At 40.4% G+C, this 27,349-nt stretch overlaps 1 protein-coding gene across 1 annotated transcript in view; it reads left to right on the top strand.

Annotated features, from left to right (window-relative positions):
- The first annotated feature begins 14,796 nt into the window (after positions 1-14,796).
- Positions 14,797-27,349, top strand: part of LOC102798169 (multidrug and toxin extrusion protein 1-like) — a 30,934-nt gene continuing 18,381 nt past the window's right edge. The window contains exons 1-3 of the mRNA XM_087846962.1: positions 14,797-14,872; positions 14,983-15,091; positions 20,831-20,933. Coding sequence (XP_087703088.1) covers positions 14,797-14,872; positions 14,983-15,091; positions 20,831-20,933 — 288 coding nt within the window. The remainder of the gene's footprint in view (positions 14,873-14,982; positions 15,092-20,830; positions 20,934-27,349) is intronic.

The following is a 27,349-nucleotide window of genomic DNA, read 5'->3' as shown; positions in this document are numbered from 1 at the left end:
TTAGAATGAAAGTTACTGGCCATGTTTGCATAGCCATTTTTAAAATGATGCTTTCATGACATTATTGTGTGTTGGGTGGTGGTCACGGCTATCAAGACTGACAATTGGGACATTGAATGTCACCTCTCCGGTGGGGAGGGAGCCTGAGATTGTCTAAATTTGAGTCTGTTTTATACCAAATGCAGAAAAAATGTTTTAAGAAAGCAATTCAGTTCATGTTCCAAAGAATAGGATTGTTTGCTTGCAGGTCAACAGGAGAGATGAGTCCTCCGTCACAGATGGTGTGGTCAGTGAAGATGGTTCGCCTGCAGGTTCAAGCTCATTGCATCTCCAACCCACATCCACTGCCACTGTACTTAAGGGTTCCCCTTTGGTGTGGCTCATTTGTGCAGGATTGAACACAGAAATCAGATTCGAGTGTGGACCAAAACACCCACACCAAGACCCTTTGGAGGTGGTGGTACGGTCCCAAATGAACTAATGAGTGGTTCGTTTATGGTGTGAACGTAATCCGACCCTGATCCGAACCAACTACTGGGTGTGCTTTACAAGTATGAACTAAAAAATGTCTCATAGCTATGTATGCTGTGTATTCTCAATGCAGGAAGTTACTATAGATCTTCAAGGTCTGTAGATTCCTTATGCTCTCCAATAGCCCAGAACTCAGGATATTCTTCCTGCATTTACTCTTGTTGCTCCCGCCCCAGACACATCTGGCCAATGAGCAGAGTGAACATTGTCATGTGCTTTGTAGTGACACTTTTTGTTTCACTTGGAGTTCACTTGGACGTTTCTCTGTATGTAGACAAACCAAACCACAGGAAAAAGCTCCAGTTTTTCAAACTTCTCAACTGATTTGGACCAGAGTAAACAAACTATGGGTGTGCTAATGCCCTCACTACCTCTAGACATATGGCGCCTGATCCGATTAGAGAACTGAATGAAACTGGACTGGTACCTTAAACAACACAACTTCGCTATTGTGGTGCTACTGTTTTACTTCATTCATACAATACATAGATACAATTACATTTCTGTGGTGTGTGCACCTGATTCAAGAACATTTGTGGCATTCGACAATTTCTAAAACTCAGGGGCGGCCAAGACCTTTACTAGAAGTCTTATAGAAAAAGTTTGCTTCTCTCCGCAGGCGGAAAGACTATTTACTTGACACGAAATGTCATTGTAAATTATGAAATCTTGGCAAAGCGCACCTCCTCATGAGCAGGTGGCATTTATTTCACTGGCTCCCACTCGGAACACTTTGGGAAAAAGACAAATAACACATTTTGCAGGTCCATGTTAAACTTTGCACACATACTTTATTTTACAAGCTGTAGAGCGTGTCACAGAAAAAAAGGCCTCATTGTAGCCAGGGGTAAAACCTGAGCTTGTCAGTATAAAAGGATTCAGGCAGAGAGGGACTGAATAAAGCTTATATTCAGCTAGCTCAGTATTCACAAAATCCATTTTCCAGATAGCAGTGTACAATGAAATTTTCCATTTCTTTATCTGTCACTTCTGCTAATCCAGACACTGATCTTCCTGAAACAAAGCTCTGCTTTCTGTATGTAACTGATTGTCATAAACTCATTTCTCCTTTATCATTTGAGCTCATCACCTCCTCTATTCTGGCTGCATGCATTTTATTTTTATGATTTCAGTTTTCCAAGAGTCTTTTTCTATACGTTATGAGTGCCTGCCTGCATCCATGAGGCAGCATTTGCAGCAGAAAATAAAGATGGTCTAAGCACAAAGATATGGAATAATTCTGGCCTTTATTTATTAAATCTCAACATTCTAAAATTCAGATTATTATACTTATCATACTCTTAATTTCAGACTTGAAAGTTTACGTGTTAATTAACACAATATGTAATAATCTCCACCTGTTATAAATAAACCAAAGAGCTGTAAATATTTTATATTTTCTTTCTGCTATGCGTGTTGTTTCTTAAAAGAAAAAATGCATTGCACTTGGTATGCACAAGGCTGATAAATATTTTTGTGACTTGGCATTAAAAGACCTTTGCTCAGCTGTCTTGGTCAAAGACTTAGAGAGCCGAGCTACTTCAGGGATGTATTTAATGTTATGTTCGTACAGAGAGTGTTATCTGTAATTGAAACATTATATCCTGTGCCTGTCCTGATCTGGACGGACTGCTTACTGACAGAACCAGTGTCTTTAAAAGTAAACAACACGGCTGAATAGCAGGTTTGTCTAATCTTTCTGTTGTTGCAGGAGTGCATTGCAGTTATATTCAGTTGTAACCACAGAAAAGAGGCAGAAGAATCCTATCACTTTTGTTAATCACTTGTTGAATTCCTGAAAAAAACCTCTGCAATGGTAGTTTCATCAGTCTGGCATTTTCTGGCATGAAAATGCACTGTCAAAAGGCTAAGAGGCTGGTATGAAGGTGGCCCCAAAAGCAGACTCAATACATAAAGAATTCAAACTTAAACAGATTTTATTTAACACAGGGATTATCAAAGGCAGAGCAGGGCTCAGAGGAAACTTCACAGGGGCTGGATCCACTGCAACGGGAGGAGAGAGGCATTATTTCCAGTGCAGTGGACTACAGGAGAGTTTAATGATGAGGTGAATAAAAGAAGAGTGCTTACTTGGCAGGTAGAGGAAAGAAGCTATTGAGGGTAGGGTGGTTCACCGGGGGTGATGGCAAAGTTAGCAGGGAGTGAAACGAGAATGCCCAGGCACAATTTCTAAAAGCTGTGGATGGTTGCAATGAGCAAGGGGGCAGGCCAGTGAGTTTCCTGATTTTCCACAGGAGGTGTGGAGGCAGCTGGGAGGACGAATCGGGGTGGAAGTAAACTGGAGCGAAGGAACGGTGTCAGGGGAAATACAGGTAGTTATGGCAGTAAGTGGAGAATGAACCAGAGGTGCAAGCAACTGGATAAATGAGACCATGAGATTACACGAAGAAAAACTTGAACAGACAAAGCATGGAAGCCGATTTACAGCTATGGTTTAGCTGACGATCTGGGGAAGAATTAAGGCCTGAACCGGTCAGAGCTCTGGACAGGAAAACAACAAGCAACGGCACATGACCGACACCCTGGGTCATGACAGGAACACACTGCTTTGCCCTGACCGACAAGGACAGGGTGTTTGTCGGTCAGGGTCGTGAATTCATCACTCTAAAGAGAGATGCCATAATCTGTAACTGGCAAACACATTTAATACACAATCAGAGGGTTGTTTTAGCCTGCATTTAGACACTAAAACCAGCAAACGGTGATGTACGCTTGTTTTTAAGGCGGTAGACTATTGTAAAGACTGCTGGAACATCAGAATTCACAATGCTTCAGCAACCGCCTGACACAAAGGGTACAAATGCCCACCTGCCTCCATGATCTGGTATAATGTCCTGATAGGACACGAATTATGATAGTGGGCAAAAACTCTCAGATGAACATGTATTGTGGAGAAAAATGGAGCATTAGGTTAAATAGGAATGGTTTAGCTTTGAGGCTTTAGGAATGATTTCCAAACCATTTGGCATATTTGCCAAGTTGAGTCTACCTTGGATACTACTTGGAAAACATGCAGCTATTAAAAAGACAATAACAACCAGTTGGGAAACCTGCAGCTTTCATTTTGACTGCAGGTAGATAAGTAGCTATCATCATGGGATCCAAGGATGCTCAGCAACATGTGGAGTAGAATAGGATCTGCTAAAGAGCACAAATTGGGAAATAGCAGGAGGACAAGATGGACATAATGTGGCTCATTATGTATTGTTGGTTAAGAATTTGCAAAGCAGTTGTTGTACACACTTAGAGAAACCCAACTATCACAATAATGACCACTTTTTCATGTGTTCCACATCTATTATTATAAATAAAAGCTGATAAAAAAAAATAAAAAAAAACGGTGATGCAACACTTCGGTTTTAGTGCTTTATTTTCACATGAATCAAATGGTCTTTTTTATACTTTCTTATGCAAATTTGAAAGCATCTTAGAGTTTATTGACAGCGGAGAGGAATAAAGAAACATCAGAAGAGTGATGTGAATGACTTGCAGCAAAGTTCTCCAACTGGATTCAAACTGCAGATATTGCTGTTTTATGACACGTGTCTTTATCAGCAAGCTAACAAAGACCTTTGTGTTTGTGTGTATGTGTGTTATCATGGCAAAGAAATGGTGCCAGAGACACCCACTGCTGCAGGAACCATCATTTTAAGTATTGTAGCAGCTCTTTGTATGTTTGTTAGTCTGTGGATAGATTTTGTCGGCTTATCTGACAAATGTGGACTAAATACTCATGCAATAATGTAGTAATACCTCCAAAATACTCGCAAACCCTGCTTAGGTTGCATTAAGGTTTTAAGGCTTTAAGTTATGCAGGTTTGGCCATTTTGAGTGACAAACTGGATAGTTTGTCATTTTAACGCTATTACCTGACCAATAAAGAGACATATTGTGTGGTTAATTGTAAAAACAGGTCAATCAGGAAGTCTGGGCACCAGTTTAGTCATTACATTTCCTTTCCAAATTTGTTAGCGTTAGCTGAAAACCTATGTCTTTAAAAAGCGTTCCACAAACCAATGAGTGACACCACATCATGTTTCCATCAAAGACAGTATACAACATGGGCCTATACATCAGGTGATAGCTGTGGTTGCAAAAAAGACTTCGAGTCCTATGGAAGTTTATAATATAGCAGGTTTCTGACATCACCTCTGTAAACACTTTCCAACTTTGCTGGATTCAGTCATTCGTTTTGGGTCATATTAAACAAATAAAAGGAAGTCTTTAAAAATCAAGTCTTTACAATTTTTGGCTATCCTCTGTTCTAAGTTTTCAATCATAAAATTATGATTCATTGTATTTTCTTTGCCCAAGTTTATGCTCATCTCAAGGCTTCAAATCAGGACGTCAGGGTAGCGTCCATCTTTTATGCTGTCATTGGTTTACAATTAAGACATAGGCACCAATAACAGGGTGTCCTATTCCTGTTTTAACTGTTTTAAACATTTGCACATCTCAACACTTTTAGTGTCTTGAATGTGGTATTTAGAATTGTGCTTTGATGTTACAGTTTTCATTTTAGTGAGGTGATATTTCTGGCTTGTTGGCATTAGGAACATTGTAGACATGTTATATATCATATATAACTAGAACAGAAGAGGTTAAATTACATTGCATTCCTTCTTGGTCTTGTTCAGAGCTGCTATATCATAGTATTACATAGAGTAGATGAGTAGTAGTAATAAGAATCTTGGATCTACTCTTATGCTAAGAAGTATAAAGCAGTTAAAGTTAAACTAACTCAGATTTACGTTGTTCCTTTGTGCCTCAAAACAACCTTTAGCAGGAGTGAAATGGTGAATTTCTCAGTATAAAATTTTTATTTTAGCTCCTGCAAATCTTAATAGTTTTTTTATATCAAGTATATCATTTTGTTTGTGTAGCTTTGGCAGTGGGATATAGCCAGAAATTAGACTATGTACGCTAGAGGCAATCATTTAAATCCTACTCACAGTGATGGTATCACTACACCACAGTATTTGCTAAGCTTTTCCTTTTTCTTTTCTTTTTTCTTTTTTTGTGATCTCCACAGTCATAGGCTATTAAAAGTCTGCATTGTTCAAAATACGCTTTAGGCAACTTCCAATTCAAGTCATAAATATTTCAAATGTTTGAAATAAATGTGGGATGCTCCAATGGAGTAGTATGTAGTGCCATAACACTGAGTCATTGGCTCTTGGGTTCTGAATAATAAATGCTGAGGAGAGAGTGTTGCCTGCATGTATATATACATATATGCAACTAGTATTATCCCCTAACTTTGAAAACTGACTGGCAGATTTTTGTGGCATACGAGTTATTTTTGTCTCTTAAAGGAAATACTCCTGGATTATTCCATATTAGAGCATGTTTGGCAGATAAGGTCTATTCTAAATGAAGATTTCCACACATCATTTTTGTGGTTCATTCACACAGTGAAAAAAAGACAGTTTCTTTATCAGGAGTGTCCAGGATGTACAGAAGATTAATGTGCACATGCTGGAGCAAGATAATAAATAACACTGGTCTGTGGGAAACCCTTATACAGTCAAGCCGCTTGGCTTTGTTAATGAACACACAGCTTACGGCATCCGTGTGCGGAATAACCAGCTCAGAGGATAACAGTGCAGGATCCCCTCTGTCAAACTGAAACAACTAATGCCGAATACAAAACTATTGCACTCAAAATGTAATATTTCATCAGACAGCTTTGCTACGTATTTGTGAAGGTTTCTCTTGGGGATAAAACATCTATCAGGAACAGAAGCATGTTGGCATACATCCGCTTAGCCACATGTTTTGTGTAACTAATTGGATAACCACACCAACTAAAGCACGAAATTGCCTTTTTTTTTATCCCTCGTGCAGCAGTGGATGCAAACCCTCTCTGCAGGGCGTTGGTGGGGCACAGAGGCGCGCACATTTATGAGTCATACATTTAATATGCTCTCCCTTCCTACCCATATCATAAACACTCAGAGGGATGGAAATGAAACATCCCCTTTTTTTCCTCTTTACCCGCGTCGGGAGACTTCGTCAGACAGCTGAGAGAGATCCTCTCCTCTCTGTCCTTTGAGTGTTTCTCGTCCGTACGCGCCGGTGCCCCCTGACTCTTCTCTTCTTCGCTGTCTGACACACAAAAGTGCTGCTTTGACTCTCCTTGCACTATTTTTTTTTAAAAAAATAATCTGCGCGTCTGTGTGTGTCTGTGTGCGTGTGCGTGTGTTTGGCTGAGAAGATAAGAGATTAGCATGAGTCAGATAATGATTCAGGACGCCAGGTGGCAAATGCCTCAAATCACGCTCTCCCCCTTTTCGCTCCCTCGTTTCCTTTTACTTGTTCACTTGCCGTCCCTGCTCTCTGCGCCGCACGAACTGTTGTTGCTGCTCTTTTCTGCTCACCAATTCCCACTCCTTTCTCCTCAAAATTTAAGCCCGTCTCTTTTGTCTACCCCCGTTTAAGTCCCTCTCGCTCTTGTTCCTCCCAATGTCGCCTTCTGTCCCCTCACCGCCTGCAACTGTGGCAAACTTAATAACCCATCGGTTCAGGGGTGGGCGTGGAGAGGTTAACAGGGGAGATAAAGAGGGCAAAGACAGATCGAGTGAAGAGGGGACGGTGGTGGGGGTGCAGTAGGGAGATCGATGGCCCGATGTGGAGAGATAAACGGGAGCGTGTCGGATCGAGGTGGATTTTGAGCACGAATCTCAAGGAGTGCTCATGGAAAAAAGCGGCTGGTATCGTGCATGTGCCGGAGGGAGTAGAGGGTGGTGGGTAATTTAGAAAGAGTGGGACATAGGAATGTGTAGTGAGAGGCAGAGAGGGTTATAGAGAGCTGTGTAGAGGTGGATGGAGGCAGGGATAGAGAGATAGAAGGAGGGGTGGTGATCCTGGGGGCCTGATGACTCATGGCTGTGCTGCGGTTTGTGCGTCACTGGCGCTGGCTGGAGGAGGAGATAGTGGAGAGGTCTACGCATTTAATTACAGCCTTCCAATTTAGACACACTGTACACACACGCACCTACACACACACACACACTTGCACAAAATAATATCACAAATAATAGTCTTGCAAGTACCCTAATTGGTGACACACAAACACGTAGGAATACGTGGATGGAGGGCGCACTGTGAGCGCCTCAAACATGACATCCTTGGGTTTTACTTGCAAGCTGGATGTAAAAATGTTTACATCCCTTCCCTTTTTTTTTTCTGCATTCCCTTTTTTGTCGTCAGCGGTATCGAGCTAAAACGATTACAGTCATGGGCGTGTTGAGCATGCACGTTCACTGTGTGCAGCCATCCCATCCCAGACAGACCTTGAGGCACAAAACTTATCAATCCCACCCCCACCACCACCACCACCACCAAAAAAATAAAGAATTCCAAAATACAAAATCGTACCCTTTGAGCAGTTGCACCACACAGCCTGTGACTGGAATATGAAATAGAGACAGAGACATACAGAGGGACGTGCAGGACTGGCTTTGATGACGCAGTAAAGCAAACTCTTCTCTCAGAAAAATCCTGCACGCTTGAGAGTTTTCACCACACAGCCGCTGCAGCGTGATATACAAGTTGTCCTGCTGGTTAAAGGTCAGCCCCGTAAGAGCAGGATTTCTGCATCATCTGTTATTTATTTATTGTATTATACATGGTTGTGTGGTTTTGACAAAGACATGGAGAGCTTGTTATTTTTAAATGCCACACCTGAGAGATTTTTTAAAAGGATAAAACTGTGGAGGAAAAAAACCTTCCAAATATCACATTCTTTACATCGAAGGAGCTGTTTGCACAGTTCCCTGCTGCACAGTCGAGTCAGGTTTTAACACCTGCTTTCCATCAGCCACTTTGAGAAACAAAGGACACATGTAGATAGAAATGGAAGCAAGACACAGAACAAGAACATCATGAATATTAGGAAATGGGTGCAGAGCGTGCTGTTGGCAACAGAAGAAAATGCAACAGCTGCTTCGTGCAGCGTTCACTGCATGTATTTCTGGTAATATTTGTTTTGTGTTGTTGAAGCATCAGAAGAGAGGAAGCTAAATGTAAATAAAGCATCAATACAGTAGATTTACAAGGATTTACAGGGATTCTCTATTACAGACTTAAAGCAAGTAAAAAAAACATTAAAAATGTAATTAATGTAATTAGTAGTGATTTTTATATGTTCAACGACGAGGCTAATAAGAAATAAAAAGATAAGATAATAAAGATAATATCTGCTGATGATTTCAGTTTCTGTGTCTACAGATAAAAACAAATAATGCTTCAAAATTGCCATGACTTGCACAGACATACAAAGGCAACTCAAAGCAGCAGAAGTTATTTTTGTATTTCAACATCCTGCTATCAGCTATCATTTCCAGGTTTCCTGTGTTTGTCATGGGTTTAAACATATTTAATATACTATTTTCCTTCTCTGTTATATTTCATCCAACAGGAAACTGTGGGGAAATTTGATTCCAAGGCCTCTTTGTACTTTGATGTGGCAGTAAAAAAAGAAAATTAAAGAAAAAAACATGTGAAAGAGAAAAGAGCTCCGGGGCAAAAAAATAAATGAAATACCGATTTCAGAATATGCTGCTTTCACTGGTTCAAATTTAATTTCAAATGTTTCAGATTTAACTGATCCACTGCATCCTCTCATTGTAGCATAAGGGCCACGTTCCTTTTAATTTCCCCACTCTTTTTTCCCTTTTTTTTTTTGACTCCTCTTTCCTGTCCAAACACATTACCCTCCTTGTGTGCCAATTATCCCCTAAGAGGCAGCAAGCCTCACTCTTAAACAATAGGAGCAATCAGTTGCCCTCACTCCCTCTCCCCCTCTGTGCCCCTTTACTCACTCTCTTTTCCAGCAACGAGTGCAAAGGGAGGATAATTTTTCCAAACAACAGCGTTGAGAGTAGAATGGCAGAGGGAAGAGAAAGGAGAGGTAGAAAGAGATAAAGGCAGAGAGACGGACTGCTGATCGGCCAGGTCACGTTGGTTCAAAGAGTCTAGAGGCACATCTGACAATACAACGCCGCATACAGATGTTTGCTGTCCTAAGCCAAGACAGGCAAATGCACAGCTGCTCTATCACCCCTGACACAGAGTCTATAAAGCCTAAAATATACAAAGACACAGCTACAATCACATCTACTAAAACGATCCCAGGACAAAGAACCGGAAGAAGATAACAGCTTACATTTGCATACTAGTAAATATGCACGTGTATTTCTCCAGCATTTCATTTCTGTCTTTTGTCTGCAATGTCTGAAAAAATGTGGGTTTGCAATTCCTTAAATCTAGCAAACATTTATTAAAATGTTCTTTTTTTATTAACAATAATAAAATCATCACATTTTTAGGTAAACCAGACTATTTTTATTGTTCTGCAGAATTTTAAAGTAAAGGAAGAAAAGCACTCTGACACGAATAACTTTTGTAAAAAATATTTTTCACTGTTACTGTGTGTGTTTTTTGGGTTTTGTTTTGTTTTTAATTAATTCAGGGTGTTTTTCTTCCCGGCAGTTTTCCAGGTCTTTCAATTTAACGCCTATTTCCCCTTTCATTCATGTTTCCTATCATGAGTTGTCAGCAGCTACATCCCGAGGGAGGGAAATCCCAGCTGTCACTAAATAACTTTTCAGATCACACCAATAAAGCTAATGTCCACGGACATTAAAGGCTATGGAGTCCATTTAACAACCGCTTAACGCATGGGCACACATGTGACACACACACACACACACACACACACACACACAGGCTGTTGTGGATTACTCTAACCAGGCTAATGATCTCCTCAATGGGACAACTGGGACTCTTCTGAGACCGTCTTCAGCCTGAGGTCCCACAGGGACCTGGAGAGAGGCTCAGGGGTAATTACAATGTAAATGCTCCTTTTGGGGGTGTGTGTGTGAGTGTGTGTGTAAGGAGGGGCCTCCAGCCTGTATTTTCAAGATTAGGCTAATCTATAGTTGTACATTTTGATTTTGATGGTAAAAATCACACTTATTATAAAAAGGGGGGGAAAGCCACTTATTTGAACCTTTTTACATGCGTGTGTGTGGACAGTTTCACTTTCTGTGCATTTCTTTTCTTAAACATATCAGATGTACACTGTATATTTGAATCCTGCTGCTATATTTGGTTTGTTTTGAAAGGTTTTAAGAAGATTTTTTAGATAATTCTTCTTTTACCAAAGTATAAGTTTCCAATAAAGTTTAGCAATGGCTACATGTCATGTTTGGAAACGTCAATACGGGCACATGCTGGCTTTCTGATGGCCTTTTTACTGTCCAAATGAGGCTTAGCTACTTTTCTGCTCAGTAAGCATTCCGATTTGGCATCACAGAGGCATAACAGTTTAGACTGCAAGAGAGAATACACATTTTAAATTATTTTCAGTGCTTGAAATCTGTGATATTGGGTGACCAAAAAATGGAGGGGAGAGTATTATTGAGAGGCAGAGAGAGGAACGGGGTAAATGAATGTATGACTGATGCGAGTTTGACACTAGGAGGGTTAGACAGAGAGAGAGAAAGAGATGTACACCTCTTTTTTTTCACTCTGCCTTTGTTTCGGCTCATCGCTCCTCATCATTACCCTCATCATCATCATCACCATCATAATTATTTCCCTCTCTCCTTTTTTTCGAGCTCTGTCACCAGTCCCCTTGTCCCACCCCTCTCTGTGACGCTCACCATGCCAATCAGATCGTAACGTGACATTATGGCTCATTATACCTGGGCTGCACCGGCTGCTGCAAGTGGCCAGCCTTCTCAGACACACACACAAAAAAACAAAGATCTTTAGCTCAACATGTAAATGTCCCTTTTATTTATCTCTTTTATTTGCATTTCATGTCTGTAGTATCCACACACAGATGTGTATGGGATCCCGCATTGTGTAATCTGGAGGCTTGTAAGCTGCTTAAAAGCACCAAAGGGAAGGAGATAGCAAGAGGTCTGAAGCTACAAAAATAGAGTAAAGAAAGGGACTAAGAATCATAGGAGAGGCAAAGGTAGAAAGAGAGCCACGAACACTCAAGCAGCAGAAAAACATTGTGGTCATCTGCAGTGCGATGAGTCACCTGTAGGCAACACGCACACACACATACACACACACAAATGCGCACTAACCCAAAAGAGACAGGCTTTGCAATCACAGCCCACATCTCTGTACTTATAATGCCATATTGTTTCATGAGCTGCATCTACTGAGAGCTTTGCATTGTCAAATCTGGAATGCAATCTTCTGCTGAGAGTGAGAATCAAAGTGAAACGATGGAATCAAACTGCAAAATGATTCGACCTTTTACAGCTTTGCTGGCGAATTCGAGATCTCGCCCCGATAATTAACGTCAACCGCCGAACAAAATGTTAATGAAAGGCAGCAAAAAGAAAAAACATGGTTTACTGGCAGCAACGATGTTGCTGCTCTTGTAATTAGTTAAAATACAAATCTGTGGATTAAATCAGCCATCTGCATCTTGTATACATATTTCCTTCTGCACCCCTTCTGCTCCTCTTCTTGTGAGTAGGGCGTGAAACAAAAAACTGCATCAAATATGCCGTCATCAGTGTGATTAATCCATTCTTCTTTTTTTTTCACTCATAATCAAACCTACAGACACACCACATATACACTAAAGACAATTACTAAAGCTGCAGCTAATTATGGTTTTCATTAATGACTAATCTTTCTATTATTTTCTCAATGAATCATTGGGTCTATAATAAACTATAAAACCAACGCAACATCCTACGACACAAGGTGACCCTAGAAAATGCCTAAAACTCAAAAATAGATAATGGAAGCCTTGTTTAAATCTTGTTTAAAGGATCTGGAGATATTAGCTTTTTTTTTTCTTTTTTTTTTAATCAACTAAAAGAATTAATTTAGTGTTATTGTTATTATCTTTAGAATGATACAGTAGCCATCTGCACTGCTAAAATTAAAGACAACCTCACTTTGACTCTTTTAAAAGGGTTAATAAGATATCTCAGCCCTCCTGTGTGATAGCAAATTGGGGCAAACTGAAAAGCACATTTCATGGCAAATAGTCAAAAAGGAAAAATCCTCATAGAAAAATAACAACAGAGGGAAAAAAAACATTTGACTTTCACTGTAGATTTGATCAAATTCCTGCTACAGTTTTATCAAATCTTGTGGAACCTAGAACTGGATTTGCTTTGGTTTGATTATCACAAATATTCGCTTCATCTTCTGAACTGTGTCTCCTTCCGTTCTAAAGGACTCTGTATGTTGAGCTGGCTCATTATTCATTCATACTGCTGCCTGACAGAAAATCAGGTGAGCTTTCACCAGCAACATTAGCTAATTTCCAAACTGCCAATCCATCATCAGGTGTTAAAATTTCCTTCTTATTTGAATGTGAAACGTCTGACTGCTGCAAAGTTTGGGTCGTGAGGCGATGCCCATCGAATTCCGACAATGAGGACAAAACAGATGTGGGGGGAAAAGGAGTAGATCTTGTCATCATTCATTCCAATTCTCTTTGCGTTTAACTCTCACTCTCTAGTCCTCCCCCCACACGGCTTCATCTCTTTTCAAGCCTCATCACCAATACGCAGCACTTCCCCCGCTCCGCCCTGCCACCTCACTCCCCTCCCCAATTTCCTCCATCCACACTCATGTTCCTGAACAAGAATGAGACTAATTCAGACCATTTGTATTAGCAGGAGCTGTTTATGCTCTTTTAGATTCCCTAACAGCAGTGGAAAAAAAATTATAAATTCATGCTCCTTGTCTGCTGTACGCTCACACAGAATTACCTCAGTGCTGTGGTCTCACTCTGATATATAAACATGCATGCAGCTAAAAGCCTGTGCTCCAGTTTGCACAATTTATCCTCTTGTAAAAATGCATCTTCCATTTCTGAAATATTTTAGTTACATGCTTCCTGCAGCTTCCAGGAGACAGGAGACATTCAGATGAGAAAGACAACAGTAATCATTAGCGCAGTGATTTAGCTTTTTCAGTACCATACAATGTCAAAGATGAACATATTGATTATTACTATTTTGCTATCTCTTCAAACTTAAGACACACTGGGTCCTGCACCTGCGTGCAGCAGGCTCTTATTTATAGTCTGTGGTGACCTTTAACTCTGACCACATATTTGGCTGAACCCTGTTTAAACACAATGCGTAACGCATGGACAAACATCCACACTGGACCAAATCTGAAATTCACCCAAGCCGGAGAGCAGATTCATCACACAGATTTAGTCCAAAACCTAATCAGTCGAGTCTAAAAAGAGACAAATCGCTGAAAAACTGAAATACTTAACTTGCTGAATGTCAACTCTTAGTCTTCGCTCTAATGTAATTGTGTGGAAACAAAAAGAGGTTTAAAATGACGTGAATTATTCTCTGGTTTCTTAGCGCATCATTTGTAATTGATGTGATTACATCTTAGCCCGCCACAGAGATTTGAAATTTTGTGTCATATGCAAAAAAGTGTTACATAAAGAGAATGAAGATGATCAAGATGAAAGCACAAAAAAGGAAGAAAGGAAGACTCTGATTCACCCTCTTCAATGAACTGCACAGTATGTTTGTTTGTGTCCACGCTTCCTATATGAGTAACTTTGTCTGAATATGAAGACGAAGGCGAGGCGATATTTTTAGAAAGTTCTTGGTTTAACTTGGTAAACAATAACAGTAATGATAATGCTGTCATAAATTATGTTCTATAAGCCGCCTTTTCCTCAAATAATTGTAACCCACAGATGGTAGTTGCATACCATCGTAGATAGTCTTAGAAGGCAGGGAATGTTTAAAAAAAGGCACTGGACACTTAGAGTTTCAATTAAGTTTAATTGAAATGTATTTTTATGACGTAAGTTTGAGCTATTGGGTGAAATGGATAATGTTGGAGCTATAAAGCTCGTCTTTCGAGTCACTGATCTCCTTTCTTTGCGCTCTTCTGGTTGCATGGCCACATTACGTTTTCAGTTTCCATATTATTATTATTTTTTATGGAGCACATTTTGTTTGCCATCTGCTTAATTCTAGTGACGCATTTCAAATGTAATGTCAGGAAACTTCAAGAGCAACAATGTCTGGTTTTTGTTTTTGTTTTTTTTGCAGCAAACAAAAAAAAACTACTACTACTACTCTTTGTTTCACAGGTGTGATGAGTGAGTGTATAAGTGAAGGTTTCAAGCTTAAAGGTTGCACATGTGCTCTCATTCAGCCCAAATCAAAGACTATCTTTCTGGGTAATTAGGACCATGCCAGTATAAGGACAATGCCCCCTCTCTTCAACAAAACATACTTCATACTTTACCATGAGTCTAAAGAGCTGAAAGACTTTGAGATCATCAGTAAGGCATCACTTCTGTGCGTTAGATATAATGCACTGTAGGGTGAGGCCAGGTGCCTCTCACCTCCGACTCTCACGTCAGAACGAGTATCTTCTGTTTCCCTCCTTCAGACAAGGCACGCACAAAAAAGCTCCAGAGGTTCAAACTGAAAGTGAGAGAAACAGGTTGCCTTCTCACCAAGGTCAACCAGCCGCCACAGTCAATGAGCCTCTTCAGACTGTGAGTCCACAAAGCACCGAATCACTTCCTATTATAAATGTGTCATCAATAATGCCGACCCCGTCATGCACATAGTCACATGTGGGCTCAGCGAGAGGTTTTTGACTGACTAATGCAAGATGTCAGCAAAAACATGTTTACCTCTTATCACTTCCTGTGTTTTCTTTTTGTTTTGGGGGAGGTTTGGGGTTTTTTCCTGCTCTTGACCATCCCCATGTGAGAAGTCCCTGAGATACCCTTTGGAGCTGTCGGTTTGCGTTTATCCCTGCGGACAAACCTTGCAGCTTCATCAGGGGTGCTATGGAAAGGACAGTGTGTCATGAGGGAGCGTGTGGCATGGTGTCGCATTGTTTCAGAGGCTGGATGAGTCATGGAAGAAAAATCAGGGTTGGTGGCATTTTGAGAAGGCTCGTTCGTTGCGTTAAGACAGCACTGCTAAATCAAGAGCGGAATTATAATGTGGTCTTTTGATGCCTGTTGCAGCGGGTCAGACATGGAATTGATTAAGGCATAGTCTAATCTAATTACCTGAGAGGCTCCGCAGTTACATGTCATGAGTGTAATTTGTTTTTGAAGAATACCACCGCCATCCTCCGCCACCTCTGTCGTCCGTCCTCGCCGAGCTGACGGGAGTTTAAATTCCCAAAACATCCGAGCGTATTTATAGCGCCTACTTTACAGTTTGATTGCTGTGACTGTTTCAAGTAATTTCTATATGACTCACCAAAGAAACTCAATGGCTCGTACATCATCAAAAGGCAGACAGCAAAATTTCTTTCTGCTTTAGTCATGGCTGAATTACTTTTCATCTGTATCGTCATTTTTCAGTCAGATGAGTCCACGCTTCAATTATGGGTTCCCTTTTTTTTATTTTTAGCAAAGTCCAAAATTCAAATGACGTGCTTGACATCGTGTGGATTTAAACTGAAAATGTGGTCAAAGTGATGTCAGACAACCCCCTCCACCACCACTACCACCTCCCAACACCCCACCTCCCTCGGACCCACCCGACACCTCCCACCATCTCATTCAGCTTTTACCATGTTTCAAAATAATGCTTCCCAGTAGGGTTCAGCTTTCTCTGAGTGGCTGCCTTTGAGTGGGTTTTTTTTCTCTTTCTCTCCCTGTACTGATAAAAGCAAAATTACACAAGATTGCCCACATACAATAGGGGGAGCTATAAATGCTTTCATTTTGTTTTTTCATTTCAGCTCCTACACGTTCGTCCCATACGCGAATGTCAAGTATATGCAGGTGACAGGCTCTAATCTCTTTCCCTCCTCGTGCCCCTTTTTTTCTCCCTCTCTCTCTCTGTTTCCACCTCTGTCTCTCTTTGTGTCTCCCTCGCTCCCTCTGACCACCCTCACACACTCTGCCAACATGAGATAGCCATGTCTGCTTGTCCGGCGCGTCGCGTGTGATAGCCTGTGACGTATAGCGTCACGTGCCGGCGGTTTTAGGGTTCCACAAGAAGCCACTTATTATCGTTATCGTTTTTAGGCATCATCATTATCAGCTGGAGCAGACGCAGCGGGTCCCTCTACGTCATTGTTCACTCCAAAGCCCCTAAAGCTCTTGCCGCCAAAGCTACCCACTACATAGCCAACATATTGGAAGGGAGGGAGGGAGGGTGGAGAACATGACAAAAATCACTCTGGCACTCTTTCAATGTCTATCCTCTCATCCAGGCCTCCAAGCCCCCCACCACCACCACCCTACTTCCCATACACCCTCTCCACTCTATCTTTCTGGGTTTATTGTTTTTTGTTTGTTTGTTTATTGGGGGGTTTTCACCTCTCTATTACCGAATGTTCACGTTTGTCTCGTCCACGCTTTCTTGTTCCATCACACTCTATCTTTCAGCGTGACACCCTCTGCCCTCGTCCGTTCTCCGTGGCGGCCATTATCTAAACCACCCATCTCCTCATCTTTCCCCCCAATTCTACTCGCTGACGCTCAGGAGGAAAAATTTCACAACCTAGACGCAGATAGACACACACAGTCGTACGGTGTGCGTGCAAATGCTCTCACCCACCAACCCCACCGTCCTCCTCTTCCCCCTCCTCCTCCTCCTCCTCCCACACCACCACGACCACCTCCACAACCTTCTACTCTTTTCAAACCCCTACCCCCCACCCTAATCCTAATCACACCACCGCCACCGTCATCAGCCCTTATCTCCCTCCACCAAATCTGCTCTGACTCAAAACAATTTCCTCTCATTTGCGATTTTTACGGCCCGCCCCCCGCCTCCTACACCTTCATCAACCCACCTACCCCCTTCCAATAAACCCTCTCCACCTCCTCAATACCCCATCGCTACCCATCCGATGCAAACCCCACCCAAACTGCACACAAACACATACACGAATGGACTCACGTACACACACTCTGAGCGGTCGCCATTAAGAATGACGGCTCATCGCGTGTAAGCGGCGAATTGCCACTGTCATCCAGTGGAGCCCGAGAAGAACTGCAGTGTGACGTCATGGCGGACGCCGGCTCCGCTGGTTGGTGGAGAATATTTACGTGTGTGTGATTCTGTGCATGTGGATGGGATGGGGGAGACAGAGGAATACAATTTGGTGAGTGGGTGGACCCGTTGGGCCTTGCTGCATCACTGAACCAGGAAAATGAATGAGAACCTACATTAGATGTCACCCCTTCCTCTCCCATTGGTCTCCACTAATTTTCATTCCTTTTTCCTCTAATTCACATCTCCTTTTGGCCCCCAAGGTGAAGAAAAACAGTTAAAACTGCAAAAACTATCCAAGTGTTTGACGGTATGTTCGACAGTATGTTACAGGGTTCTTTAACTGCATTCAGTTATTTAAAGCAGCTAAAGAAGAAACAAATGGGTTTTTTACATTTCTTATATGGTAAGAAATCCATTCAAAGTTCAGTTAAGCAGTCTGGTGCTGGTGCCAGAAATTTTGTGCATTTGAATTTTCACAAGAGCAAAACAGCACCACCCAATGGGAGGTTTTCATAGCCACAGCTGGAGAGAGGAACGCCTCACTGAGAGGTGTTACTAGGGCAGAAAAGAACATGAACATACTACGCAATGAGCTGCAAAATTGACAGGATACAAGCATGCACGATGCTTTACAGCAGCAGTGACTCAGTGATTTACCTCAGTGAGGGGGGAAACAAAATGTAGTCTGTCTCTGAAAAGCACAGACCCAGTTCTTTTTATGTCTCTCCTTTGACTAAAAGGCACATAGTTTTTACAGTGCAGTTTTTATTGGTGAGCTGATTTTTCAATTATTGCCCTTAGCTGATAGTGAACATGGTGATTCACAGATGTTGAGCCTATAGTGAGAAGGTTTAAAAACTGTAATTCAGGTCAGATTCATGAACAAATTGGCAAATGTCAGCATGGTTGTCAATGCAACCTTACACTGTTGTCCAGCAACTTCCACTCAAAGACCATTGGTCTCATGATTGCATCAGACACAAAAATATAGCAAAGTCTTGATTTTAAACTTTTAGCTACATTGGTAAACACACATATTGAGATAAAGTGGTATATTGCTAGGTGAGATTGGTTTTTAATCTCTCAGATGTTATGTATAAAAAACATTTTCACAGGACACTATGCAGTATAACTTTCTCGGTCTTTCATATCACTGTGGAGGAAATGTTACTCTATAATGTTGCTTCATTGAGGTTTGTGGGCAAATTCTCTGGCGGGAATAAAGTCCGCCACAAAATTTCAAACAGATAAAGGTTTGGACTTTGACTGGATCACCTGGATTCTCTTTATCAGCCTCCTCTCTGGTGTTGATTTCATGCTGTCATTGTCATTGTCATTTTGCGTGATCCAGTTTTTGCCAGCCTTTAGCTGTCAGGCAGATGGCCTCACATTTGACTCTAGAATACTTTGGTATATAAACTTAAAGTTTAATCAACAACTGTAAGATGCCCAAGTCCTGTGGCTGCAAAACAAGCCCAAATCATCACCCCTCCGCCACTGCGCTTGACAGTTGGTATGAGGTATTTGTGCTGATACATATAACATTTGATATGCTAACTGAAATATTTGCATGTTTGCATTTTTTTCTGAGCATTAGACAGTGTGATCTTGTGAATGTGGTACGATTTCCATTCCTAGGAAGACTGTAGCGTCATGTTAACACACTTGAATGCTCCAGTCCTGCAAACTACCCAAACTTCATTTTTTATAAAATTGCTCACACATGTGATAACTTTCATTTTCACGTGACTGTATATTATCACCCAGCTTTATGGTAAAATCAGCATCTTAATATAATAGTATTTTGCCGTTAGTTGTTTTGGCTTTATCAATGCCAAAGCAGAAAACAGAAAAAGAAAAGCTTATATCAAATGGCAGCATAGGATCCTAAAAGAAAAAGAGACCAAATCCAGAGCAGGCTAATCCTTTGACAGTGTCTTTTTAATCCCTCAATACATATCTAGCACCAAGGATAATGTGTCATTTACCTGCACTGTTTAATTCTTCTTTGATGGTGTTCAAAATGCTCCCTTTGTCCTGATTCAGTTTCTATTGCATTTTTGGATTATTGTGTTTTTGTTGGCTTTCTTCGTTGTTCTTATGCTTTTAGTTTTTGATTATAGTCAGGCTAAGGTTTCACTGATTTCACTTTATGCATTAGTTCCCATTGTTGTCTTGTTATTGTTTAGTGTTTACAGAATCAAAATCATGTTAATATGATTTACTGTTCCAGTGTAGGTTTTGAATCCTTGGTTTTTTCCTACTAGGCTTCAGTTCATATTTTGAGTCCCTTTTCTACTACTCACTCTTTCTCCTCTTTCTATGTTACCCAATGTATTACTTCATATATGTTTCAATTATGGTTGTTGCTAATTGTTTCTTGTATCTTGTTTTGAGTTTTACCTCTTCCTCTGTGGCTGTCTTGATTGCATTTGTGTCTACTTTCCCCACCTGTTTCCACTTCCCTTATCAATCCCATGTGTATAAATAGTCCAATCCTCCCTGTTATTTCCTTTCCCTAGTGTGAGTTATCAGGATTCCTAGGTCCTCTGTTTTGTTATGTCTGTTATGTCTGTTTTTTGGAGGGGGTGGGGTTGTTGTTTTTTTCATTTCTTGTATTTTTATGTTGAAACTGTTAGACTTTATGAGATTTTAATAAAGCTCTCTCTTTGTTTGATCTGCATTTATTTTTAGACTAAATTGTAACACCTTGGAGATTTAATATTCTATATATTCTTCTATATAGCAAGTTGTGAAATCCACTTCTGTAATAACCAATAAGGGGCAGGGAGAAACAGGATGAACACTGTTTTGACCTGTTAGTGTTTAACTATAGAACTGTGAACTTGCACTTTGACTGAAAAAATATTTTGCTTTGTTGATGCAGTGAAGACCAGTGATTCTTCAATGATCAACCTTATTTGTGATGCAGCTTGCAGTGTCCTGGCTTTTTTGGTGGGACAGAGGTGGTGAGATCCCTGCTGCCATTTACAGTGCATGTCCACTTTCAGAGACAAGGAGCAACGTGGGCAAGAAGAGCCTTGGTTATTGATTAATACTCTGGTAATTGGTTATTGATTACTTTCAGCCTCCTTCACATTGTCTAAAGGGAATGCACTGTGCGAACATCATTTAGTTTAGGACTGAGTTCTGTTTTCTGCCAAATCTCATTTCAGGATGGAAGATTTAGTATATGAAAGTACACGTAGAGGGGTAATTGGTCAGTTGAGAACAGACGAATTGCCTCCTTCTGCTGCTCTCAGTGTTGACTCATCCTGCGGATCCTGCCTGAAAAGCATCAAGCGCTGGGTGCCTTTGGACTACAAGCATGAAATGGTTCAGCTTTTAAAACTTGCAGGTCCTGTGGTAAGACTATGTTTAGCTGAAGCAGCCGACAAAGTTTTACCCTGTCTGTATGACTGAATCTAACGGTACTAGGGTACTCCAATTTGAATGTGAATCTTTATAAATGCTGGAACAGCTCTCTAGTTATTACTATTATTATTGTATACTGAGCAGTTTGCAGTGTAGATCATAAGTTGTCATGAATGAAGTTTGTTACTTTAACTTGGGATTAATTTTAGACCAGTAATTCTTTTTAATGTGACACCTGTTTTATTAAAACAGTAATGAACAAGTTAATTGCTTCAAACCACTGAGTCTCACTGATAAATAATTATCCAATGGTGATAAAAGTATGATCATGATAGCACTTTAACTAAAACTGATTTCACCCTTTTACTGACCTAAGATATAATATACTGTGTGCTTTAGAGAAGTGGCTCTCAGGCTGTGTGGTGGGCCCCCTGGTGGAGGATACAATCACTGCAGGGTGGATGTAGAAGACTTGGGATAAAATATGGAGTTAAACTAAGTTGAATTAATATGAATTATTTAGGGAAAATAAACCAAAAAATACCTTCCTGTTATTATGTTGACCTTTATTTTACTAAACTTATCTTCTCTTATTGTTGATGACTAATGGAAATTGTGTGGTATTAGAAAGAAGATATGCTGTATATGTCTGTAAACAGTGTTGGGAAGGTTACTTTTAAAATGTATTCCTTTACAGAATACAGAATACATGCCCCAAAATGTATTCTGTAACGTATTCCGTTACGTTACTCAATGAGAGTAACGTATTCTGAATACTTTGGATTACTTAATATATTATCATGCTGTTTACAACTACATGAATGTACAATTGCTGTGATTTATTACTGTTACTGAAGGTCCGCGGCTCCGAACCGTAAGGGACCTCTGGCTAATACGGTGGGTTCTGTGTCGGGCTCGTAGCCGAAAACTAGCTTTACTTTGTTGTCTGGGTCAACTCTGCTAGCAAGAGACAGAGAGAGGCGTCGAAAGGTTGCTCCAACAGAACTTATTGTTTTTGGAGGAAAACACGAACACGGTGTACAGTCGAGTCTTAATAGCATACTTACAACTGGGCTCGTCTGGCACTCTTCTTGGCTGCAGTGGTTATTATTATATTTACATGCTTCCAGCTCCCGTTTTTGCTCGATGACAGCTCATACTTTTCCTTTTTCTCCCTCCCTCGCTCACAGACACATAACGGGTATGGCAGTCCATTCTCCCTGCAGCACGGACTACACTGCCTATGATGCTACATTCTTTAGAGCTATAGAGATTGAAAATGTGACGTCATTCAAGGGTAAAACCGCAAAGAATTCTGGGAACTCGTGGCAAGAGGTACTAGCGCACGCAGGCTTTTAATTAAAATCAGTTACACAACGATAAAAAGAAACACAAAAAACTGTCAAGAAGCTGTTGTATTATTAACTGCAATAGCCGGTCGCATGACAGCCATGAAGCCGACGGGTAAAGAGATCGTTTTTTTTTTTTTATCGGATTACGTCGTTGAAGAGAAATTATTCGAGCCATGTTTCCGAAGTAAAAAGAGGCGACAGATGGCCTGGATTGCAGCCATTCAAAGACCAAATATAACGTCCCAGAACACTCCAGCTCACAGGTTAGTCTGCTCCAAGCATTTCCACAAAGGTCAGTCTTCTGTTGTAGTTAATACGTCATTTTTCATAACATAATTGGTGATATAGGTTACAACCCAGATAGCAAGGAAACATTGAAACAACGTTGAGTCAATATCAGGCGACGTCATTGAACCAACGTTGAAGTGTGACGTTGACCTAATGTCACTCTAGCACCCTTTTTTAATGTTGAAACAACGTCAGGTTTTGATGTTGAATCAATGTTGAAACCTGACATTGAAACAATGTCAGATTCTGATATTGAAACACTGTTGAGCTATGGTGTTGATTTTCCACCTCTTTCGCACAGTTGCTTTTTATTAAAACAACAGTTAAATCATGACTGGAAATCTACCTTTCTTTATAAGTATTTTAACCAATACAAAACTACTGCATGTTTCCATCAATACTTAAACCACCTAAACACATAATTGTACTTATTCCTCAAATTGGACACCCTTTATAAAAAAAACAACAACAAATGTCTCACAATGTATCATGTCAATATTAATATCCTAAAATAAGAAAGCATTGCATGTGATGTAACAGAGAAAAAAAATAAACAAAAAAAAGGTCAATAGGCATGTTTTGTTTGCTAAATACTTTATTAAAAGACAGTTTCCTATTTACATTTATATGTTTCACAGAAGTTTGTAATTTTTTACTCTGGGATGGGGATGCATGATGTGCATCCTGCACCACCCATACCCATACGATCTGGGGCGTATCGGAGCCATTTCTGCACTGCTTGTGCAAAGACAAACTCAGACATAGAGTTTGCCCCTAACTGCTGCGTCAGGCCATCTAGGAAAAAAATACACACACACAAACACAAAAAGTGAATTAGAGCACATGAATAAGCTCTTGTTAACTGTCTTCAGCGGGGAGAAAGTATGTAAACTCCTAGGCTGATAAACATGAAAGTCACCAGGCGTAAATCTGCAAACTGCCGCATTTGATTCCCAAAGAGCTATGAGCGGAAAAAGTGATAAGTCTTAGCATGGTGTGCCGTGTATCCTTTAAAACAAAATAAACATGGGGTCCTCGGGCTGTACAACTACAACCCGAGGACTAAACAAGCCAAAGACCAAAGACTCCATCTCCAGATTAACCGGACATGAAAGTCTTGTTATTAAGAAAGACAAAGTAATATAGCAAAAAAACTGTAAAACTTACCACCATATATGCATTTGCAGAGCGCTGTATCTTTAAATGCCATTTTTTGCTTTGTCTGGTCCTTGGTTTTTTTCCCTGCCCAGTTGAGTACCGAGGCCAGCTCGTTTGTAATGGCATAAGCCATTACACGGCGGACTCGCACCTCCAGTGTGGTCCCTCCAATCAAGGCAAAGCGTCTCACCTATAGACACATTTTAAGAGATGGAATTAGCGTGTCTCATGTCTTAAATGTGTATGCAAGTGCTTGTGTGTTTAATCAACAGGCCGTTGTTATGTATTTAAATCACATCTGACAGCTATTACACTTTATAGTTACAAAGTGTACATAACCTTTATATACTTACCATTGCCTTATTTGCCTCTTATGATTGAAGAGCTGCCTCTGCATTGTTTAGCTCCTCAATGTTGTGCAAGGGCAAATCCAGAGGCAGTACCCCAGCATCTACCGATTCATTTCAGCAGGGATGGCGGATGGCTCTGACCTCCTCACGGAGTTCGTTAACAGCTGTCGTCAGGTCTGACTGCATAGCTAATATCTTTTGTGAGGTCGCATCTGTTTAAAAAACAATTCCAGAAAGATTAATGGCTTAAGCAGTGAGAGGCGAAAAACTAATAAATAAATAATAAAACGCAGTTTACGTGTGGACAAAAGGTGCAAACGCAAGGTAGGTGAGCGTGCATCGTAAAGTTAGGTGAGCGTGCAACGTAAAGTTAGGTGAGCGTGCAACGTAAAGTTAGGTGAGCGTGCAACGTAAAGTTTGAATTGAGTGCGAATCGAAGCGGGTGCTCTCCAATCATTAAAAGTAACAAAGTCATTGAACACATTTATACAGTTACCTTTACGTTTATCAATCATATATCACAGATTTACAATTTTTTGTAGTACTATGCTAAAAAGAGACTGCAGAGCGAAAGTCTGGGTCAAGCGCCGAGGCGACGGCAAGAACAAAGGAACCCTCGAAGCGTTACAGCTAGCTAGCTAGCTTTGTAAGGGAATATAATAGTGATGGGATTTCCGGCTCTTTTTAGAGATCCGGCTCTTTCGGCTCGGCTCACTAAAAAGAGCCGGCTCTTTCGGCTCCGAACCGGATCTTCAGATTGTTTTGTTGCTTTAATTATTTAATCATTAACAATAATATAAAATTATGCAGAAAAGGAATTACTAATGTAAAAAAAAGTGGTTTTATTTATATATGTTTATATATGGCCCGAAGAGACAAAGCACGTACAAACACTAAAGCATATACAAACTCCAAAAAGCACGTACAAACTCCAAAACACATTTCTAGCGTTAACTGAACTTCCAAAACAGAGCTACCCAGATCACTGAAATTACACAATTGAAAGCATGTGCGTATTGTTTGTGTATTTATAGACAAGCACTCATATTTATTCAAATAATTAAAAAAAAAAAATTCATTTACCTGTTACTACCACACACCAAATCCAGTTGTTGATACTTGCTGGTTTGTGTAGCCACTAGGTAACAAAAGCTCAACACTGCACCCTAGCATCCTGGAGTACTTCTGTTGTCTTTTTTGTACGTGATTCTGAGTTTTTACGTGTTTTGGAGTTTGTACGTGCTTCTTAGTTTTTACGTGTTTTGGAGTTTGTACGTGCTTCTGAGTTTTTACGTGTTTTGGAGTTTGTACGTGCTTCTTAGTTTTTACGTGTTTTGGAGTTTGTACGTGCTTCTGAGTTTTAACGCGTTTTGGAGTTTGTACGTGCTTCTGAGTTTTTACGTGTTTTGGAGTTTGTACGTGCTTCTGAGTTTTTACGTGTTTTGGAGTTTGTACGTGCTTCTGAGTTTTTACGTGTTTTGGAGTTTGTACGTGCTTCTGAGTTTTTACGTGTTTTGGAGTTTGTACGTGCTTCTTAGTTTTTACGTGTTTTGGAGTTTGTACGTGCTTCTGAGTTTTTACGCGTTTTGGAGTTTGTACGTGCTTCTGAGTTTTTACGTGTTTTGGAGTTTGTACGTGCTTCTGAGTTTTTACGTGTTTTGGAGTTTGTACGTGCTTCTGAGTTTTTACGTGTTTTGGAGTTTGTACGTGCTTCTTAGTTTTTACATGTTTTGGAGTTTGTACGTGCTTCTGAGTTTTTACGTGTTTTGGAGTTTGTACGTGCTTCTGCGTTTTTACGTGTTTTGGAGTTTGTACATGCTTCGGGGTTTGTAAGTGCGTCTGAGTTTTTACGCGTTTTGGAGTTTTTACGTGTTTTGGAGTTTGTACGTGCTTTGTCTCTAAGGGCCACCATAAATATACTTTATTTATTCACTCCACATAAAATGTAATAAATAAATCATATAATACAACGAACAACTATTTACATTTTAAACTTTTAACTATTTAAATTTTCAGCTTTTACCTTTTAACCAAATTTAACGTGAAACAACACAAAACACTGCAAACCACAACACAATTAAATATAAATTAAAATATTAAAACAAAAAGAAGATGCACATTCTCTGTCATATGGGCCTGCATGATTTCTGAATTCTTTATCATCTGCAACTGAAAATAGTGGATGATTACTATCCCTTTCTAATGTGACTTTGTTGTCCCTCGGTCTCTTTCTCTCTGGCTCTGTTCCTGTGCTGCTGCAAGTGTAACTAACGCCCCTCCCCCCTCTGCCCAGCGCAAAGTACAGGCCGCGCATGCGGAGTTTAGCGGAAAAAAGGGCGAGAGAGAGGTGAGAGAAAGAAAAAAAAAAAAAACCTCACGGCTCCCAATAAGGAGCCGGCTCGCGTCGTTCACTTCAAAGAGTCGGCTCTAAGAGCCATTTCGTTCGCGAACGACCCATCACTAGAATATAACGGAAAAGTATGAAATGAAAATGTTTTCTTTGTTGACTTTGTTCGCAGTGCAGTTTATTCGTTGCCGGATTGTAAGATGAAAGTAGACACAATTTCGGGCTCCCACATTTTGTCCGAAACTTTACATTAACAAGTTTGTTTGTTTTTTACTGTTATTCAAATGCAACCGTGGAAATAACGAATAGAACAAAAGTCATTCATTCTTACCTTATATTAATCGTGGTGCAGGCCAGTGCAGTGCATGACCTGATGCCTTCTCCGGTCAATTCCGCTGAGAGTAAATCTAATGTCCCGCTCTACCGTACAAGACAATGGTTACCTGAAGGGATGTACCACTGTGAGAGGGGGGGCTATGGAATAGTCCAAGTGGTAGCAGCTTTAATTTCCCGCGAAACCATAAATCAATGGTTTTTCAACGTGATTGTTGTCACCTTGTCAACTATAAATAGATCAACAATCAACGATGACAGAACAACAGTGAATCAATGTTATTTCAATGTCAGTGTCAGGTTTCATCAGTATTTCAATGTTGTTTCAACATTGGTTTTGTGTTGACATTTCAAGCATGACGATTCTGATGGTTCAGATGGAAAATCAACATCTGTTCAATGTCTCCTTGCTATCTGGGAAGCAAGTCTGGCGCTGAACAGAAATTGTGGCGCTATGCTATCACTAATTGCTCAGTACGATTACAGCATACAATATTATTGTCACTGCTACATTTCTGTAATGCGAACCAGAAATTATTTCCACTACTAATTAATTACCGTTGAGCTCAAAGGTCCTAT

Source organism: Neolamprologus brichardi, chromosome 10 (genome assembly GCF_056152115.1).
Source record: "Neolamprologus brichardi isolate AB-2024 chromosome 10, ASM5615211v1, whole genome shotgun sequence".
NCBI lineage: Eukaryota > Metazoa > Chordata > Actinopteri > Cichliformes > Cichlidae > Neolamprologus > Neolamprologus brichardi.
The sequence above is the reverse complement of the archived record's forward strand: the minus strand, read 5'-3'. Positions and strand labels throughout refer to the sequence as shown.